A 22141-nucleotide genomic window follows, 5' to 3' on the forward strand; every position below is an offset into this window, starting at 1 on the left:
ACTGATTTTTATTGTTTTTAACCCCTTTGAAATTGTGATAATGTTCCCCTTTAATGATGACAGCTGATTCTAACAGCGGTGGTGGTCCTCGGTTTCTGACGTTCCCTGTAATGTTTTATGGTACGGACGCATTTCAGTTAACTAATGAAAAACGTACATCCATCCATCCATTTTCTACCGCTTATTCCCTTTTGGGGTCGCGGGGGGCGCTGGCGCCTATCTCAGCTACAATCGGGCGGAAGGCGGGGTACACTTGGTTGGTTAACAAAACGGTTGCTTGAAAAGTAGTTACATCACACAAGCTCAGCGAAAGGGTGCAGTAGCCTGCGTGCGTGACTGAGCTTCAGCTTCCTGTACACAAGGAAGAATAAGGTAATTAGTTATTTTTCAGACTGGCTCCTTTCATTATGTTACAAAGCGCGAGGTACACTTCCCTGGGGGTAGTGCATCAAACCAGAGGAGAGCAAAAATGCAAAGTGAAGTGGATATTAGACTTCTATCGTAAAATGCTAAGTACTGATGCAGTCAATATTAGGGTTAGGTATCGAGTATCGATTGGAACCGGGACTAACTTTCCGATTCTCCCGGAATCGTTCAAAAGTTTAAATTTCGATTCCTAGTTTCGATACCCAGTCCGTCGACCGGAAAAAAAGAATAAGTCCGCCGACCCGGAAGTGAAGTGAATTATATTTATATAGCGCTTTTTCTCTCGTGACTCAAAGCGCTTTACATAGTGAAACCCAATATCTAATTTTTACATTTAAACCAGTGTGGGTGGCACTGGGAGCAGATGGGTAAAGTGTCTTGCCCAAGGACACAACGGCAGTGACTAGGATGGCGGAAGCGGGGATCGAACCTGCAACCCTCAAGTTGCTGGCACGGTCGCTCTACCAACCGAGCTATACCGCCCCGGAAGAAGAAGCTATACCGCCCCAGAAGAAGAAGCCGCTGAACACCAACGAAGAAACGCCCACCGCCGGAAGTGTTAGCAGAGCCGAGCCTATGTAGCCAAGCGAGTCAGTCAAGCATGGATAGCGGGCGTCGGCGGTCGAAAGTGTGGCTTTATTTTACAAAAAAATATGAAATATCGGCGAAATGTAACACGTGCGACTGGACTGTTTCGTGCTTAGGAGGGTGCACGTCGAACATGATGAATCACCTCCGAGTTCATGGAGTACAAATAAATGCGCCGTCCGTCCTCCTCTGCCTCTTCCTCTGGCTCCGGCTCCGACGCCCAAACTGGCTCCTCGGTGACTGCACTGCAGTTCAAATCCGGTGAGTAAAACAATATATATGCAATAAATAATGCATTTTGCGCCAACGTTGAGGCAGCTAACAAATTAGCCCGCGTATTTTTTCATAGACAATTTACAACCTGCTAGCCAGGCTCCGCGATGTGCTCAGCGTACTCCGTTCACCGTAGCGGCAATGGGGAAGATGTCGGTGCCACAGACGGAAGAGTGCCACAGAAAGGTCGCATAGTCAAAAGACTGCATCCCTTTTCAGAAGTGGAATCTCCAACATTTAGGTTAGTTAAGCAAAAACGTTAGAGCTAAGCTAATTGATACTGGGCTAAACGGTAACAGCGACATCACATGTGTCTTTATGTTTGCAGGGATATGGTGAAAACTCTCAACCCAAAATACATACCACCTTCCAGGGACTACCTGTCAAACATATTGATGGTACAAGAAAAATCGGAATCGAGAATTGTCAGGAATCGAATTTAAAACAAAGAATCGGAATTGGAATCGGAATCGTTCGAATTCAAACAATACCCAACCCTAGTCAATATGCACTCGGTGGAATTTTGGCACGTTTTGTGGCTGCTATCGGTAAGTTGCCGCCATAGACATGTGGCCGCTAACAGGGAGGCTAGTGCAGTGGTTCTCAAATGGGGGTACGCGTACCCCTGGGGGTACTTGAAGGTATGCCAAGGGGTACGTGAAATTTTTCTAAAATATTCTAAAAATAGCAACAATTCAAAAATCCTTTATAAATATATTTATTGAGTAATACTTCAACAAAATATGAATGTAAGTTCATAAACTGTGAAAAGAAATGCAACAATGCAATATTCAGTGTTGACAGCTCGATTTTTTGTGGACATGTTCCATAAATATTGATGTTGAAGATTTCCTTTTTTGTGAAGAAATGTTTAGAATTAAGTTCATGAATCCAAATGGATCTCTATTACAATCCCCAAAGAGGACACTTTAAGTCATGGGTGTCAAACTCTGGCCCGCGGGCCAAATTTGGCCCGGCTTGTAAATTAATTTGGCCCTTGAGGCAATATCAAATTAACATTACATTTGGCCCGCAGTGTAATTTAATTTGACCCTTGGAATTCCAGCCGATTTCCACCCGGACAACAATATTGAGGGCGTGCCTTAAAGCGTTCTCTACAACCTGTCGTCACGTCCGCTTTTACTCCATACAAACAGCGTGCCGGCCTAATCACATAATCTATGCGGCTTTTAAACACACACGAGTGAATGAAAGGCATACTTGGTCAACAACCATACAGGTCACACTAAGGGTAGCCGTATAAAGAACTTTAACACTGTTACAAATATGCGCAACACTGTGGACCCACACCACACAAGAATGACAAACACATTTCGGGAGAAAATCCACACCGTGACACAACAAACAAAATACCCAGAACCCCTTGCAGCATTAACTCTTCCGGGACGCTACAATATACACCCTCCACTACCACCACTATTAAGATTTTGCACTGTTAAGTTATATAAGTGTTGCTTTTTTCATATTTAGTGTTAAAGCAAATCAGCTGAGCAATAATTAACGTTTTATTTGTGCACTTTCTATTGCTACTTCAAGACTTGAATGCTTGATTCATTTATTATTGTTATTTTATTTTCAAATTTATTTTTAGCCTGTGAAAAAAGTTTATTTTGATATTTAACTGAGAAGTCTGCCAATAGAAAAGAGGCATACATTTTTATTTAAATTTTATTTGATACGCCATTGAATTTATTTTTTTATTAATATTATTATTTGAAACTCGAGTTTGCATGTCACTATAAAGTTATATAAGGCTTGCTTGTTCAATATTCAATGCAAAACTTTTTTGCGTCCCTATTAAAAGGTTAATTGGTTCAACTTTAGCCCGCCGCTTTGTTCAATTTTAAATGTTGGCCCACTTTGTATTTGAGTTTGACACCCCTGTTTTAAGTTGATGATTACTTCTATGAGTAGAAATCTTTATTTATAATTGAATCACTATTTTATTTTTCAACAAGTTTTTTTTTTTTAAGTTTTTTTTTCCAAATAGTTCAAGAACGACCACTACAAATGAGCAGTATTTTGCACTGTTATACAATTTAATAAATCAGAAAGTGATGACGTAGTGCGTGGCGCAGTTGGGAGAGTGGCCGTGCCAGCAACCTGAGGGTTCCTGGTTCAATCCCCACCTTCTACCAACCTCGTCATGTCTGTTGAGTCATTGAGCAAGACACTTCACCCTTGCTCCTGATGGTTCATGGTTAGGGCCTTGCATGGCAGCTCCCGCCATCAGTGTGTGAATGTGTGTGTGAATGGGTAAATGTGGAAGTAGTGTCAAAGCGCTTTGAGTACCTTGAAGGTAGAAAAGCGCTATACAAGTATAACCCTAATAATTCTTTATCTTTTTTTTTTTCAACCAAAAATGCTTTGCTCTGATTAGGGGGTACTTAAATCAAAAAATGTTCACAGGGGCTACATCACTGAAAAAAGGTTGAGAACCACTGGGCTAGTGTATTTAACAGAAAAGCAGCTGGAAGTAGGGCTGGGCGATATGGCCATTTTTTTAATATCTCGATATTTTTAGGCCATGTCGCGATACACAATATATAGCTCGATATTTTGCCTTGGCCTTGAATGAACACTTGATGCATATAATAACAACAGTATGAGGAGTCTATTTGTTTACATTAAAACATTGTTCATACTACATAAATGCTCATTTTAAACTAAGTCAATTGACCAAAACTGTATCTATTAAACAGTTATTAAACAGTGGCACACACATTGGCACACACATTCATGTCATTTCCAAAACAGAAAGTGCAAGATTGTCAGAGACATTTTAAAACGAGCTATTAGTGCACTTTTGTGCATGATGTCACTAAGATGACATATCAAAAAAACATTAAATTAAAGTGCACTTTTTGTACAGAATGCCACAACAATAGTTTAAAACAAATAAAGTGCACTTTTGTGCATGATTTGGTGGGCGTGTGGCATTGAATGGAGATGTTGACATGCGGAGTAAGCACTCTTTATTTTCTAGGAGATGCCTGTTTAAATGATGCTACATATTAGCAGTAATGCTACTTTTTGTAGCAACACTTGACAAATTACGGTTGGCTGTTCGACATATTCGCACTTGAAGCCAAACTACCGCCCTGCTGTTTTTGTTAGGAATCAATTCTTCCTTAATTTTTACCAGATTCGCACCTTCTTTCTCTCGCATTACCACTGGCACGGCTCCGCTAGCATCACAGCTAACGTTACCCATGCTGCTACCTCTCTGCTCCGCGAGGGCGTATACGTATATGACGTATGACGTGACAGTATGTGACGTATGTAAGAAGGTGCGCTTGCTGTCTGGGAGAAGGAGAGACGGGAAAGAGCGAAGAAAAGCCTGTAGCGTAATGCCAGAAGCTAAAAGCAACTGCGTGAGAACGTAAACTCGAATATCACGATATAGTCATTTTCTATATCGCACAGAGACATACCCGTGATATACCTAGTATATCTATATATCGCCCAGCCCTAGCTGGAAGGAGATACTGTAGAAATCCATCTCCAAGGTAAGTGCCGTGCATTATTATTACAGTACTCCATTCATCTCGAGGGAAAGCAGAACTTTCCCGTGAGTGGCGAAGAACATTAAATGTGTGAAATGTTGGAAATGTGTACAAACTGAGTACACGGAGTAAACGTGTTAGTAATTGATATTAAGTGAGAAAGATAAATAAGCATTGCTTCTTCCTAATCCTTTTTGGACAAGTACAGAAATGTAAAAAATGTGATGCATTATTTTGAAACTGTATATATATATATATATATATATATATATATATATATATATATATATATATATATATATATATATATATATATATATATATATATATATATATACATATATATATATATATATATATGCTCAATATCGGGGTAGAGCGGAATATACGTTGAGTCAGGAAAAAACACAAGAGGCTATATCATCCCTACAAGCCTGTTTTGCAGGTTTCCCTGCTCGTCAGGGGATTTTATTGAAGTGTCTGTGGCTGTTACATGTATATATAGGGTACTTTACATGGGGGTGTGGCCATTGTTGCACAATAGCGCCTTGCTTCTGCGTCGGCATGATGAGACCAGCTTGTTGCGTTTGTTTATAGTGGACATGCTGGGGTGGTATGTAATACGACAATTCCCCATGTTATGGCGTGAACCATACTTGCCAAAAACCTCTCGGGACCAATTTTCTCCCCAAAATCTCCCGAAATTCGGGCGGAGCTGGAGGCCACGCCCCCTCCAGCTCCATGCGGACCTGAGTGAGGACAGCGTGTTTTTACCTCCGCTTTCCCACATTATAAACACCGTATCTGCCCAATGACGTTATAACTGTAGAATGATCGAGGGCAAGTTCTTGGTTTCTTATGTGGGTTTATTGTTAGGCAGTTTCATTAACGTCTTCCCAGCGCGGCAACAACACACAACAACAGCAGTCACATTTACGTCTACCATAAGACAGTTTGTCTAACGTAAACAGCATGTGACACTCTTAAACAAGACAATACTGCCATCTACTGTACATGCACCACAACACCTCCAGGCAATTTCAACCCTTTACTAATCCTCCTCCATTCACATCCCATTTCCCCGGATTGTAAATAACCTAATGTAAATAATCGAATGAATTTCTAATGTATATACTTATTCTTATGCTATCTGAACTCATTATGTTCTCTGCTGGATGTATCCTACTAAGTAAGACCTACACTGTTTCAATGTCCATTTCTCTGTTGATGCAATTGTTAATGACTAAAGTACTGATATCAACCAAAACTCCTCATCCCACCCCCCGGATTGTAAATAATGATATGTATATACTATGATGATTAACTTGTGTGATGACTGTATTATGTTGATAGTATATATTTGTACCATGAATTGATTAACGTGGACCCTGGCTTAAAAAAGTTGAAAAACTTATTGCGGTGTTACCATTTAGTGGTCAATTGTACGGAATACGTACTGTACTGTGCAATCTACTAATAAAAGTTTCAATCAATCAATCAATCATGCATACGTGACTATAACATCTACGGCTTTTAGAAAGTGCAGTGCACAACTGCGCACACAACAGCTGTCAATATACTACTCCCCTCTTAACCACGCCCCCAACCAGGCTCCACCCCCCACCTCCCGAAATCGGAGGTCTAAACGTTGGCAAGTATGGCATGAACAATTGTACTGTCTATAAGAGTCCATATCTATTTACTCAGGTCTGTAGAGTTCTTGAGTTGAGGCCTACGAAATGATGCTGTGTGGTTGTTATAACAGGTTTTAAAGGGGTTTTCTGTGAATCCAATGTTAGTCTCTGTGTTTGAGTTATCCTTGCGGGTGACGCTGGCTTGGTAAACAAGTGATGTGTTTAAGCAATTTCCGTTGAGTGGGCAGGTAATCCTTTGTCTGCAATTGCAACTATCTGTGGAGTTAGAGTCGTTAGCGGTTGCTTGTCTGTGAGTGCTCAGGATATTTTTGTTGTGTGATTCAATGGTTTGTTTGATATTCATCATGCAGCTGTAGCTAAGTTTCAAGTTGTTCCTGTTGAATATTTTCCTGAGTACATGTTTTTTGTGAAAGTGCTTGTCAATGAGTACGAGGAATTTGTGTCCGATGTTCGTGCTGACCTTTTTGCTGAATGGGTGGTTGCACCAGAGTATGTTGTCGTGTTTCCTGTTTTTTCTCGTTTTAGTTGCTGGTGTGTCGTATCGGAGGGTGAATTGGTATCCGTTTTCATTGAGTGCTTTCTGGTTTGGAGGTGTTGCTCGGTTGAATGATTCCCTGTCTGATGACAGGACTGACAGTCTCCTGTTGATGCCGGCTGGGATGTTCCTGATTGTGACAAGCGGGTGGTTGCTTTTGCGGTGTACATATTGTAATGTGGTGTTAGGTTGAGTGCTCAACATACAACAGTGCAGCTAGAAGATGTAACCTCTGCCTGAAATTTTTTTTGTCTACCCCAGCATGTCCACTTTAAACAAACACAACAAACTGGTCTCATCATGCCGACACAGAAGCAAAGCGCTATTGTGCAACAATGGCCACACCCCCATGTAATGTACCCTATATATTTATGTAACAGCCACAGACACTTCAATAAATTCCCCTGATGAGCAGGGAAACCTGCAAAACAGGCTTGTAGAGATGATATAGCCTTTCCCAACCCAACGTGTATATAAATATATATATGTTTATATATATATACAGTATATATATGTGTGTGTGTGTTCAAATAAATCAACCGACCAACCAACTCAGATCTACTGTAGTTGTTAGTAGTACATTCTATTGCATTGTTTTTCAAACAACATTTCACACCTGAAAGTAAATTTTCCTTTTTAAAAGGCATGTTACATGCCAAAATTTAACGGATTAAGAGGGGCAAACATCGATTAAATGGATTTCAGTTAATTTCAATGATTGGCGTTAAATTGCGTTACGGGTGTTTTGAGATATAAGCTTGGTCATAGAACCAATACCGCCTGTAAGTTGTGGTACTGATAAAAAAGTTTACATACTCGTAGGCTGCAGGAAGGACATACTGCTGTCTCTTAATCGCTTAATGGTCTTATCCAGCTCGTTCATCTCTTCAACAATGCTTGACAGCACATTCTTCTTCTTGTCCTTGTCCTTTTTGCTGACGCCTTAGTCATGAAAAACATCAAGAAAAAACATAAAAAACAGTGGAAAATTCAGTGGATTATTCATTGAATTTAATGGTACTCACTCAGATGCTTTGGAAATAAATGAATGTCTGTTATGTCCTTGTGCAGAGCAAGAAGCTTCTTCTTGAATAATTCCAGGAGCTGCAACTCCTGACTTCTGCACACCGCCTTCATTGAGTCCTCAAGACTATTTATTAGTTTTTTCTTTTGGAACTTTTCTTCAATCCTTTGATTGATTTCATTCCTGTCAGGGCGGAAAATGTGGCCCTTGTTCTTTGCTGACATCTCCTCTATCTTCTCAAACAGTTGGGTGACCTGGTTCACACCTGCTTTCTTTGTTGTATTCAAAGTGTGATATTTGTTTTCACACTTGTCCAACAGCCACTTTAGCGCATGGGGCTCTCTCTCAACGTACTCCTCCAGAGATATATCTGCCAGGATGTCCGTGTTTGTGAACAAAACAATGGTATGGTTCCAGACAAGGTCACCAAAGAGCTTCATGTGATCCTCAAGGGCATCCTGCTCATCCTCCTTGAATTTCAGGTCCAATGGGATCACTATCAGAACTGCATGGACACCATTTGGGCTCAACGTTAGACCGTTGACTAGTTCTTGGTCCTGCTCCTTGCAGCTATGGAAGGACTCGCAATGCCATCCAATTGTGTCGACCACTGTGACTTCTCTGTCAGCAACCTGCACTGTCTGCACATTGCACTTTCTGTTTGGATGGGTGGGGAACACAGAGTTTCCCAAGAGGTAATTTGCTACGGAGGTCTTTCCAGCCATCTTTTGACCAAGTATCATAATTCTAAGCTCTTTTAACTTGTAGGTAGAACCTAGGAGGAAACAGTAAAAAAAAGTTGGATTACAGCACATGTTGCCGACAATACTTTACTTAGAACCACACATTGACTCACTTAGCAAGGCTTTTTTCTGGCTTTAGACAATATTTTGTTTGTAGCCCCATCTTTAATGTTAGGGTTTGATTTTACGAGTAGAAACTTAAGAGGCTCCAAATGTCACTGTGGAGAGGCGGAGCCGAAGGGCCGACGGCTGGGCAGGGCAGGGCAAGCCATAGTCCTACTCAAGATGGCGGCCAGGAGGCGGAGGATGCGGCGGAAAGAAGAGGCGCGGCGTGCCAGGAGCGACGCCGCGGCGATCGAGATCAGGTGCGTGGCTCACAATCTGCCTATCTCCTCTCAGCGTATAAAAGGGGAGAAGGAGGAAAGATCAAAAAAGAGGAGTTGGAGTGTTCGCAGCACTACAGGAGCAACGATCAGAGAGCGAGCCGAAGAGCCGACAGCTCGCCCTGCTGGCTTGCAGACGCCACTGCAGCCTCACAAGCCCCGCCTTCCCGGTGTGAAGCCTCAGCTAAGCCCCCACTGCTGTCTTCTTTGTTGTGCTCCTCCGTTACTTCTTTGGGGGGGCATTCGCCGCCTCCCGCACCCCCTGGTCCACCAGCGCTTGCAGGAGCGAGCAATTCTGTCGGCTGGTTTCCACCAGTTCGCCCAGAGGAAATCGTCCTCCCTTGCCTCCGATGGTCCATCCACGTCTGGTGCCAAATGTGACAGCCTTAAGCCGTCGTCGTGTGGGTTGCGTGGACCATTCAGGAACGACATCGCTTTGCACAAGTTTGACTCTTTATCTTTCAATAAAGGCTGCAGTGTCGGTCGCTCGCTCTTTCAGCTCCTCCTCCGCTGCTCGCTCTGGTCTGCTTTTCAGCTGCCGTTTTTGTCGCCTTCGTCTGTGCTGCTCTCTGTCGCTCTTTGGCTCACTCTCTGATCGTTGCTCCTGTAGTGCTGGGGACACTCCAACTCCTCTCTTTTGATCTTTCCTCTTTCTCCCCTTTTATACGCTGAGAGGAGATAGGCAGATTGTGAGCCGGTGTGTGAGCCAGGCATCTGATCTCGATCGCCGCGGCGTCGCTCCCGGCACGCCCCGCCTCTCCGTTCCTCCGCATCCTCCGCCTCCTGGCCGCCATCTTGCGTAGGGCTATGGCTTGCCCTGCCCCGCCGTCGGCCCTTCGGCTACGCCTCTCCACAGTTATTAACAATGCACATCTAATTTGACATAAATGCGGTCAAAGCCATTTTGATCGGCATAGAGTGATTATACCAGGAACCTGCTCCGCATTTACCCTTTATTATAGAAAATTCGGTCCAGAACGCCAAATAGTATAGCTATTTCTGGACCAGCCAAAGTGCATTAACAAATGAGACAGGGCGAGCAGTACCTTTCCCGACTGCTCGTGTAGCCTTCACTTGGCTTTGCCTCAGCTTGGCAGCCTCTTCTACTTGTCTTGTTTTCTCCATCAGGGCCCTCAGCATCTGGTTATCGGGTACAAATTGTCGGCCTTGGTTCCCTGCTATTGTCACAGTAATTTTTTCCATCAGCTGGTTGACCTGAGTGCCATCATCTTCATAGATGTTGTCCAGAACATGATATCTGTTGCCGCATCGATCCACCAGAGACTGTAGGGCTTTCCCCTCTCCCTCAATGTATTCCTCTATGGTGCGCCCTCCCAGCCAATCACCCCTGGTGAAAACTACCATGGTGTGGTTCCACACGCCCTCCCCCAGCAGCTCTACATGAGTGGTGGCTGCATCCAGGTGCTTGCCGTTGAAGGAGGATTCTGCATCTATCACGAAGAGGAATACATCGGGACCTGGAGGACACATGAAGATGCTCTTCTTCACCTCATCCTTGATCACTTCTGGAGTGTTGCAGGCAGCAAAGCTTTTCCACCAGCCTGGCGTGTCCACAATTGTTATCTTCGTCCAACCTACAGAGCCGTGTTGGACCAGCGACTGAGTTGTCCTTCCCCTTTCATGCTCTTTGACTCCCAAGATGGTGTTTCCTACGGAGGTTTTCCCGACGAACCGACTCCCCAGGAGAACGATCTGAAGATTCCGGATGCTTATTTCTGTATGTCAAGAAAAAAAACGGAAAAGATCAATGCTGGTGTTTTAACAAATTAAGCCCCTGATTAGCTTTTAAATCCTATTAAATGAGATAAGTCACAGAAGTGAATAAATTGTACTCGTCAGACTAGTTTTATTGCAATATAGTTTTTACATTGTATTTCATTCCAATTGTTAAATGTATTCATATCATTATATATGTTCATGATCTATTGCAGGGGTCACCAACCTTTTTGAAACCAAGAGCTACTTCTTGGGTACTGATTAATGCAAAGGGCTACCAGTTTGATACACACTTAAATAAATTGCCAGAAATAGCCAATTTGCTCAATTTACCTTTAATAAATAAATCTATTTATATAAAAAAAAAAAGGGTATTTCTGTCTGTCATTCCGTTGTACAATTTTTTTTCCTTTTACGGAAGGTTTTTGTGGAAAATAAATGATGAAAAAAACGCTTAATTGAACGGTTTAAAAGAGGAGAAAACACGAAAAAAATTTAAATTAAATTTTGAAACATAGTTTATCTTCGATTTCGGCTCTTTAAAATTCAAAATTCAACCGAAAAAAATGAAGAGAAAAACTACCTAATTTAAATCCTTTTGAAAAAATTCCAAAAATAATTTATGGAACATCATTAGTAATTTTTCCTGATTAAGATTAATTTTAGAATTTTGATGACATGTTTTAAATAGGTTAAAATCCAATCTGCACTTAGTTAGTGTCACGCGTTCGGCGCACTTGTTGCGCGGAGTTGCCACTTCGTGGATGCACACACTACCAGTCAGCAGGATTGCAGGTAAGAATACGTTTTAATATAATAAAACAAAATAACACTGGTGCAAAAAAGGGGAAAAACAAAGCGCGTGCCAATGCACGGAAAGCTAATGCTAAAAACGTAGCAGGAAACAGAAAACATTAAACGACGTGCCACACGCACGTGAAGCTAAGGTGGAACTTAGCACAAAATAATCGAGGGCACAAGGATACAAAGCGTGACGTGTTGCGAAAAGCAAGTAATGGACCGAGGACGAACTAAGGAACCAGGTGGGCTTAAATACACAAATAATTATTAGAAACAGGTGTGTGACAGGAGCCCGTGAGGAAGAACACAATACGTTGCCATGGTGACTAACACAAACAAGGAAGTGCTCAAACAAGGATCGGCAGAGTCCAGAAACAAAACATGAACAAAGACATAAATAGGGCAAAACCATTAACGATCCGAGTCACGGATCGTGACAGTTAGAATATATAACAAATTGGACCAAGCTATATTTCTAACAAAGACAAATCATTATTTCTTCTAGATTTTCCAGAACAAAAATATTAAAATAAATTTAAAAGACTTTGAAATAAGATTTAAATTTGATTCTACAGAGTTTTTAGATTTGCCAGAATATTTTTTGGAATTTTAATCATAATAAGTTTGAAGAAATATTTCACAAATATTTTTCATCAAAAAAACAGAAGCTAAAATGAAGAATTAAATTAAAATGTACTTAATATTGTTTACAATAAATAAATAAAAAATACATGAACATTGTTTTAAATTTTCAGAAAAGAAGAAGAAGGAATTTAAAAGGTAAAAATGTATATGTGTTTAAATTTCATTTTTACGGTTGTATTTTTTCTCTAAAATTGTCTTTCTGAAAGTTATAAGAAGCAAAGTAAAAAAATAAATGAATTTATTTAAACAAGTGAAGACCAAGTCTTTAAAATATTTCCTTGGATTTTCAAATTCTATTTGAGTTTTGTCTCTCTTAGAATTAAAAATGTCGAGCAAAGCGAGACCAGCTTGCTAGTAGATAAATAACATTTAAAAAATAGAGGCAGCTCACTGGTAAGTGCTGCTATTTGAGCTATTTTTAAAACAGCCCAGCGGGCTACTCATCTGGTCCTTACGGGCTACCTGGTGCCCGCGGGCACCGCGTTGGTGACCCCTGATCTATTGATTATTGTTAGTAAAGACATATGATTTGGCTTGTCAGGAGGCTTCTTCCAAGTGACGTTTGACTTCATTTCACCAATTAAATTGAGCCTTGCAGTCACATGACCGCACCATCGGGCCCACACCATAAAAGGTGACATTATGTTGTGTGACTTGCAGTCTTACAAAGCTCTGAAATGTTTACCTTACAAACTAGAAAAAAAACATTGCTATATCATCTGTGTCAATAGAAATGTTCACATTTTCGCCAACAAGAATTCACTTTCAACTAGAAAAAACTTGTTGTAGTAGGTTGTAAATGCTTACGTTTTAGTAGTGAATATGTGGACTTAAGCCCTGTTATTGTGTCATAGGCGACTGTAAAATGTGCATTTATAACCAAAATGAGGCAATGATATTATTTTTAGGTCTGCTTACTACTGTCAATGTTAGCACAGTATAGGCCAGGGGTCGGCAACCCGCGGCTCCGGAGCCGCATGCGGCTCTTTGATCACCCTAATGTGGCTAAACTGCATAATTGCAGAGCTCTCCAGAGTTTAATGCCTCTTACAGTAATCACCCGGGGCCAACATTTTCCGAATTTCGCCTAGTCATAATGTTGAGGGTGTGCCCTGATGGCAATGCCTTCACAGTCCTGTAAAACCTGTCGTCGCGCCCGCTGACTCACCATGCTATCTGCGTGCCAGTCAGTCACATGTAGGACCGGTATTCAGCTTCTGTTGACAAATGAAAGCGACTGCAAGGCATACTTGGTCAACAGCCATACAGGTTACACTGAGAGTTGTGATATAAAGAACTTTAACACTCTTACTAAACACTGTGAACCCACACCAAACAAGAATGACAAACACATTTTGGGAGAACATCCACATTGTAACACAACATAAACACAACAAAACAAATACCCAGAATCCCATGCATCCCTAACTCTTACAGGCTACATTATACACCCTCGCTAGCACCAAACCCCGCCCACTGCAACTGACGCTCGGAGGCGGTGGGGATTTGGTGCTTGCGGGGGTGTATAATGTAGCCCGGAAGCGGTAGGGATGCATGGGATTCTGGGTATTTGTTCTGTTGTGTTGATGTTGTGTTACAGTGAGGATGTACTCCAGAAATGTGTTTGTCATTCTTGTTTGGTGTGGGTTCACGGTGTGGCGCATACTTGTAACAGTGTTAATGTTGTTTATATCACAACTCTCAGTGTAACCTGTATTGCTGTTGAACAAGTATGCGTTGCAGTCGTTAAAGTGTGTCTCTAGAAGCCACACACGACTCGTGGCTGGGCTGGGCTACATATTTGTACATGTTGTAGAGCAGGGGTCGGGAACCTTTTTTGGCCGAGAGAGCCAAGAAGCCAAATATTTTAAAATGTATTTCCGTAAGAGCCATATAATATATTTTAACATTGAACAGAACTTAACGCGTGCATTTTTAAGTAAGAATAACATTTCTAGAGTATAATAGGTCTCTTATTCTTTGTAATACCATTGTTATTCTGAAGCTAACTGTGGAGGGGGCGTGGCCTGCAGCAAAGCGGGGTGTTGCCAGGATCGGCCTCAAAATCAGCGACAGGTGCCTAGATGGCCCACATGGGCCTTGTTAAATAATCACCTGTTGCTCTGTTATGAGCAGCAGCCTGGAGGAAAGACGGGGTTGGAGCTGGAGCCAGAGCGCGAGCGAGAACGAAAGAGAAAAAGACAATTACTGGAAAGCAACTGAGAGACTTTTTGAAAAATAAAACAATAGTGTAACCCTGAAACAGGCTCTCTTGTCGGTGCTTGGTGGTCTGAAGAACCTCCGGGAGGGCAAGCCCCACACTAACCATTATTAAATAAATAACTTCTTACCATTAACGCCATTTCTTGAACAGGTGCGGTAGCAAAACGGATGGATGGATTAAAATTGCATGAGAATGTTTTATATTTTGAACACTATTTTTAACACTGTGATCCATCCATCCATTTTCTACCGCTTATTCCCTTTTGGGGTCGCGGGGGGGGGGCGTTGGCGCCTATCTCAGCTACAATCGGGTGGAAGGCGTCCTACACCCTGGACAAGTCGCCACCTCATCGCAGGGCCACACTTTGATTACAAGTGGAATTATTCATTACTTTTCGTGTCAAGCAATGTCATCTCAGATTTATCCGAGAGCCAGATGCAGTCATCAAAAGAGCCACATCTGGCTCTCGAGCCATAGGTTCCCTACCCCTGTTGTAGAGGGGATTAAAGGCAACGCCTCCCTAGCACGGCCGTAGTAATGTTGTTAGGCAACAGACATTCGCGAGAATAGTTGCTCTGAAATTCGTGAATCTCACTGAAAATTTGGGAGGGTTTGCCAGTGTGATGCTGTTAAGCGGCATTCATTTAAAACTTGCGGGCCGCACTAATATTACATTTTCATATTAAGGTGCGGGCCGCGTGTCTGAGACCCCTGGTTATTACATAGCACAAAGCAAAAAAAAAACTCTTTATGCAGTGTAATTCCATTTTAAATTTCAAAAGAGTTTTGTGGCTCCCATTGTTTTATGTATTTTGTAAAATGGGTCAAAATGGCTCTTTGAGTGGTAAAGGTTGCCGACCCCTGTTATAGGCCGACCTGACAAAGTTCCATAGTAAACAAAAAACAGCAATTGTATAAAAGTATATCTGTGCAACTATACCTAACCAGAGCTCTAGTCAAAGTACATTTTTTCCTGATGTTGCCTTGAATTTGCAAAGAAAACTACAGCAAATAAAACTGATTTTCAGAGTGAAATCCTCACCCGCAGTGACCACTTCCATTTGCTTCCTATGCTCTTCTGCCCGCCTCCTTCTCTCGACGGCCTTTTTAACCACTTCTTCCTGTTTTTTCTCAATGGTGAGAAGTGTATACTCGTCGAGCTTGTAGAAGCCTCCGTTGTGGTCTTCCACCATCTCATCAATCATCTCTAACAGCTGTGTGACCTGAGATGAGTTGCTCTTGTCCTTGTTGTTTAACACGTGATACCTGTTTTTGCACTTTTCTATCACCCACTTGAGCTGTGGGCCCTCACTCTCGATGTGCTGTTCAATGGTCATCGCTGCCAGAAAGTCCCCACAAGTGAACAACACCATGCAGTATCTCCATGCCTGTTCCCCCAGGACCTTCATGTGTTCCTCCACAGTTTTCCTCTGGTCGATGGAGTAGGCAGAATCAATAGGAATGACAAGGAGGATAGCGTGAGGCCCAGGCAGGCATTTACAGACATTTAGTTTGAATCGTTGTTTTTCCCCCTCTGGTATCTCTCTGACAGACCGTGCGGGCGTCCATCCCGGGGCATCAACCACCACTAGATTTCGTCCCTCTACTTTTTCATGCCTCATTTCAAACTGCGAAGTTCTCGTCCGGCCACATTCGAAACTTTCTTTCCTGAGTATGGTGTTGCCACAGGAGCTTTTACCACCCCATCTATCACCAATCAGGACCATTCTTCTCTCCGGTATGTGCACTGCAAAGTAAGAAGTTTGAGTTAATATCCGTATTGGAAGTGCACCAGTCCTGATAATTATCCCTTCCTCAGATATAAACAGTTGGGATTGAAACGTTTTGTCAGGCGTTGGGATGGGAATTATCTTCGAGAATTTGGTCAATTGTTCTGATCAAAGGCAAATTTTAGAGCACCGTATAGCAGAGGCGCCGTTCCTCCTGCGACCTCAGCTATAGCAGATCATACTACCAACATTATTCTGTTCACAGACACAAGAGAGTAAAACATGGAAAATAAAATCTAACAATAACAGATTTGATTTTTATAGATAAGACTGCCCACAAAACGCCCATTCTGATTAGACCATCACAAAGTGGCTGGAAAACTGTCTGTAAAACATAATCTAGGTATTTAAAGGCCTGCTGAAACCCACTACTACCGACCACGCAGTCTGATAGTTTATATATCAATGATGAAATCTTAACATTGCAACACATGCCAATACGGCCGGTTTAGTTTACTAAATTGCAATTTTACATTTCGCGCGGAGGTATCATGCTAAAACGTCGGGGAATGATGCGCGTGATGTCACGCATTGTAGAGGACATTTTGTTCCAGCACCGTTCCCAGCTATAAGTCATCTGTTTTCATTGCATAATTCCACAGTATTATGGACATCTGTGTTGCTAAAACTTTGGCAATATGTTCAATGCATAATGGAGACGTCAAAGAAGAAAGCTGTAGGTGGGAAGCGGTATATTTTGGCCACCTTTAGCAACACAAACACAGCCGGTGTTTTGTTGTTTACATTCCCGAAAGATGACAGTCAAGCTTTACTATGGAAAAGAGATGTCAAGCGAACACGGTTGGATTGGACCACACACACAAAGTACAGTGTATTATGTAGCGATCATTTCGAAAGATTGTGTTTCGAAGAGGGTCCCTTGCGAAGGGCAGAGATGGGCATCGCTACCACCTGCCGACTGGTACTGAAGAAAGGTGCGGGGCCGACCTTCAGGTTGTACAGGAACGACCATATAATCTCACTAAATAATATAATATATATAATCACACAACACAATAAGCAAATAAGGGATTTTCCAGAATTATCCTAGTAAATGTGTCTAATAATATCTGAATCGCTCCCACTGCCCTCGTCTTTTTTTTTTTTCCCTCTAGTCCTTCACTCTCACTTTCCTCATCCACAAATATTTCATCCTCGCTCAAATTAATGGGGAAATTGTCGCTTTCTCGGTCCGAATCGCTCTCGTTGCTGGTGGCCATGATTGTAAACAATGTTCAGATTTGAAGAGCTCCACAACCCGTGATGTCACGCGCATATCCTCTGCTACTTCCGGTACAGGCAAGGCTTTTTTTATTAGCGACCAAAAGTTGCGAACTTTATGGTTGATGTTTTCTACTAAATTCTTTCAGCAAAAATATGGCAATATCGCAAAATGATCAAGTATGACACATAGAATGGACCTGCTATCCCCGTTTGAATAAGAAAATCTCATTTCAGTAGGCCTTTAACATGTTGACCAAAGAACCACCATTCCATGTTATGTAGACCACAAGCAAGTGATTTAAATGTAGTAAAATAAAAATCATGGTATGGCCCCTTTAAGAAGTCACAATCATTTGATTCAACTCTAAATAAATCTGAAAAAATCCAAACTGTAACTCCTAGTACAGGGGTCGGGAACCTTTTTGGCTGAGAGAGCCAAGAAGCCAAATATTTTAAAATGTATTTCCCTAAGAGCCATATAATATTTTTTTTAACACTGAACACAACTAAACGCGTGCATTTTTAAGTAAGACCAACATTTCCAGAGTATAATAAGTCTCTTATTCTTTGTAATAACGTTGTTATTCTGAAGCTAACTGTGGAGGGGGCGTGGCCTGCGGGCCTGCAGCAAAGCGGGATGTTGCAAGGACCGGCCTCAAAATCAGCGACAGGTGCGTAGACGGCCCACATGGGCCTTGTTATCTAATCACCTGTCGCTCTGTTATAAGCAGCAGCCAGAAAGAGAAAAAGACAATTGCTGTAAAGCAACTGAGAGAAGAATAAAATAAAACAATATTGTAACCCTAAAACAGGCTCTTGGTGGTCTGAAGAACCCCCAAGAGGGCAAGCCCCACACTAACCAATAATAAATAAATTACTTCTTACCATTAACGCAGCTTCTTGAACATAAAAATGCATGAGAATGTTTTATATTTTGAACGTTGTTTTTAACACTGTGATTACAAGTGGAATTATTCATTACTTGTCCTGGTAAGCATTGTCAGCTCAGATTTATCCGAGAGCCAAATGCAGTCATCAAAAGAGCCACATCTGGCTCTAGAGCCATAGGTTCCCTACCCCTGTCCTAGTAGAAACATTCAAGTTTTCTGAAAAACAAGGCACACCACGGCACTGGGAGCATGGTGTTTGAAGTGTCTTGCCCAAGGACTTAACGACCAAAACGGGATCTCTCAAATTCTTGGCTTGGCTGCTCTACTATCTGAGCCTTGACATCCCGACTACTACAGGTGTAGCTCGATTTTCTCATGCCTCAATTTTTGTATGGTTTCTTTTTTTTGGCTACAATTAATAAAATCCAGAAAAACACCTGAGTCTCTATGCTTCATTGTGTCTTCTTTGCGTAGTGGAAAAATAATCTCTTTTCTACTTCCTCAAAAGTTTGCAGCTTCCTGGTGTGACGTCATGCCTACAAAAACATTTGATAGTGTTATGGCCTTCCACAACTGTAATTATATGTAACAGTCACTGTTCTGCGTTGTGTCTTTTTTTCGTGATGAACACACAGGATTCGAGTTGAGGAGGATTTATTCACCAGCTTTTTCATAGGGACGAAAAGAAAAGGGCGTCACATACAGTCCACAGTATCTCTCTCCACTACAGAATAAAGAAAGAGGGAACACACACACACACACACACACACATTAATGGCACAGCAGCACACAAGATGTCCACACAAACGCAGCAGAGTACCCTCGACCCCTGCACAAACTCACTAGACCAGGAAACCCCGCAGCAACTGAGGCTAGCATTAAGCTAATCCACACATCATTTAGCAAATAAGTTCGTTTTTTACAACACTTTAATAAAACGAAAATTCGAGAATTCAACCCGCATGCTTAACAGCATGCCACAAAACAGTGTTCACTTTAAAAATACTTTAAAAGTGACAAGCAAAAAGTTTATAAAAAATTTAAAGGGAGAGAGACATAAACATGACTTATCAGCTGCAGGAGTCAGTGCTCACTGAAGCTGGTCACACAGGTGCAACGCCAAATCACCCCCCCCCCCGGGAAACAAAAAGGTATGTAATTGAAAACAATAGAGCGGAACCTATTTACAATGACAGACACTTTTGGGGGAGTTCACAACAGAAAATGATGTGAATAAATGACCAAAAATTACAAATAAAATTAAAAAAAACTTAGCTCGGCTACATATATACAATCTGTTTGTCTGCACACAATAATATTTTACTAAAAGTGTTGGGAGAATGTTTCAAGATGGGGGACACGATAGAGCAGGGGTAGGGAACCTATGGCTCGCGAGCCAGATGTGGCTCTTTTGATGACTGCATCTGGCTCTCGGATAAATCTGAGCTGACATTACTTAACACGATAAGTAATGAATAATTACACCTGTAATCAAAGTGTTGAAAATATTGTTCAAAAAATAAAACATGCTCATGCATTTGAATCCATACATCTTTTGGTTCAAGAAGTTGCATTAAGGGTAAGAAGTGATTTATTTATTATTGGTTAATTTAGGGCTTGCCCTCCTGGGGGTTCTTCAGACCAACCCCGTCTCTCCTCGTGGCTGCTGCTTCTAAACAGAGCGACAGGTGATTAGATAACAAGGCCCAGGTGGGCCATCTACACACCTGTCGCTGATTTCGAGGCCGGTCCTGGCAACACCCCGCTTCGCTGCAGGCCGCAGGCCACGCCCCCTCCACAGTTAGCTTCAGAATACCATTGTTACTACAAATAATAAGAGACCTATTATACTCTAGAAATGTTGGTCTTACTTAAAAATGCACGCGTTTAGTTGTGTTTAGTGTTGAAAAAAATATCATATGGCTCTTACGGAAATACATTTTTTAAATATTTGGATTCTTGGCTCTCTCAGCCAAAAAGGTTCCCGACCCCTGCGATAGAGTATGGGTGTCAAACTCTGGCCCGCGGGCCAAATTTGGCCCGCAATGTAATTGATTTTGGCCCTTGAGACAATATTAAATTACCATAAGAGCTGGCCCCTGCGATGAGGTGGCGACTTGTCCAGGGTGTACCCTGCCTTCCGCCCGATTGTAGCTGAGATAGGCGCCAGCGCCCCCCACGACCCCGAAAGGGAATAAGCGGTAGAAAATGGATGGATGGATGGATGAGAGCTGGCCCGCCGGTATTATACAGCGGCGATGCATTCACCGTTAATTCTAATACTTGCCAACCCTCACGATTTTCTCAGGAGACTCCCGAATTTCAGTGTGTCCCCCCCGAAAATCTACCGGGACAACCATTCTCCCGAATTTCTCCCGATTTCCACTCGGACAACAATATCGGCGGCGTGCCTTAAAGGTACTGCTTTTAGCGTCCTCTACAACCTGTTGTCATGTCCGCTTTTCTGCCATACAGTCACGTAATATATGCGGATTCTACACACACACACAAGTGAATGCAAAGCATAATTGGTCAACAGTCATACAGGTCACACTGAGGGTGGCCTTATAAACAACTTTAACACTGTTACAAATATGCACCACAATGTGAACCCACACCAAACAAGAATGACAAACACATTTCGCGAGAACATCCGCACTGTAACACAAAATCAACACAACAGAACAAATACCCAGAACCCCTTGCAGCACTGACTCTTCCGGGACAATACAATATACACCCCCCCGCTACCAACAAACCTCGATTTTGCATGTATGAGATGAGATCAATGAGATAAGGTGACAACATGATAACTGCTGATGAACTGGTTACAATGCAATATTCCATGGAAATAAAATGTTAACACTTTTGTGCAAATAAGTACAGTTGCAGTTGTTTTTTCAAATGTGTTTATACTGTAAAGGAATGAGTTAAATGTTTAGAACAACTGGTTAATAGTTCTATTATGAAGTGCAATGTCAGCACTGTTTTATTTAATAATAAATACATACAGCATTTTAAAAGCATACGCAATCTGTGTACATATATTAGTCTGTGGTTAAAAAGATTTGAAATGACTCGAAACCCAAAATGCAGGACTTGGGACTTGACTTGAGACTTTCCAGTATTGACTTTGGACTTGATTCTGACTAGCCTGTCTTGACTCGTGACTTGAGGGCAAAGACTTGAGACTTACTTGTGACTTGCAAAACAATGACTTGGTCCCACCTCTGCATAAAACCTATTTAACTATTCATAAACAGAGCATTTTCAGGGCAGTCAATCGATCGTAAGTGGACTTTTCAGATTTTCTTAGAAGTTTTTGAAAAGACTATAGCCGTCAGAACAGTGATGCTCTGGAAGTATTTGAGCGTGAACTAATAAAGCTTGCTGAGATGAGATGATTAACATCCATTCCACTAGTGATTAATTCAATGTCCTCATGCAACTATTGAACAACATAAAGAATAAATTTATACTCACACTCGTCTGCCATTCCTTTTGGTGTCTTGCTTCAATAAAATCACTGTCAAGTGAAAGAACCCGTCTGCTCTTGAGGTGTGGGCATGTTCTTGTCAGTTGAAACACAAAGCTGTCGGACTGGTTTATAATTTGTTTTATTTTCAAAGATCAAACTTGTGTTATGTTTACTAAGGAGGACGTGACGGCAAACGGA

At 41.8% G+C, this 22141-nt stretch overlaps 1 protein-coding gene across 1 annotated transcript in view; it reads right to left on the reverse strand.

Annotated features, from left to right (window-relative positions):
* LOC133543940 (uncharacterized) overlaps positions 1–22068 on the reverse strand; it is a 23656-nt gene extending 1588 nt beyond the window's left edge. The window contains exons 1-5 of the mRNA XM_061888873.1: positions 21949–22068; positions 15604–16308; positions 10201–10890; positions 8030–8803; positions 7821–7946 (exon numbers count right to left, since the gene is read on the reverse strand). Coding sequence (XP_061744857.1) covers positions 7821–7946; positions 8030–8803; positions 10201–10890; positions 15604–16308; positions 21949–21961 — 2308 coding nt within the window. The 5' untranslated portion in view covers positions 21962–22068. The remainder of the gene's footprint in view (positions 1–7820; positions 7947–8029; positions 8804–10200; positions 10891–15603; positions 16309–21948) is intronic.
* Positions 22069–22141: the final 73 nt, after the last annotated feature.

Source organism: Nerophis ophidion, linkage group LG26 (assembly GCF_033978795.1).
Source record: "Nerophis ophidion isolate RoL-2023_Sa linkage group LG26, RoL_Noph_v1.0, whole genome shotgun sequence".
Taxonomy (NCBI): Eukaryota; Metazoa; Chordata; class Actinopteri; order Syngnathiformes; family Syngnathidae; genus Nerophis; species Nerophis ophidion.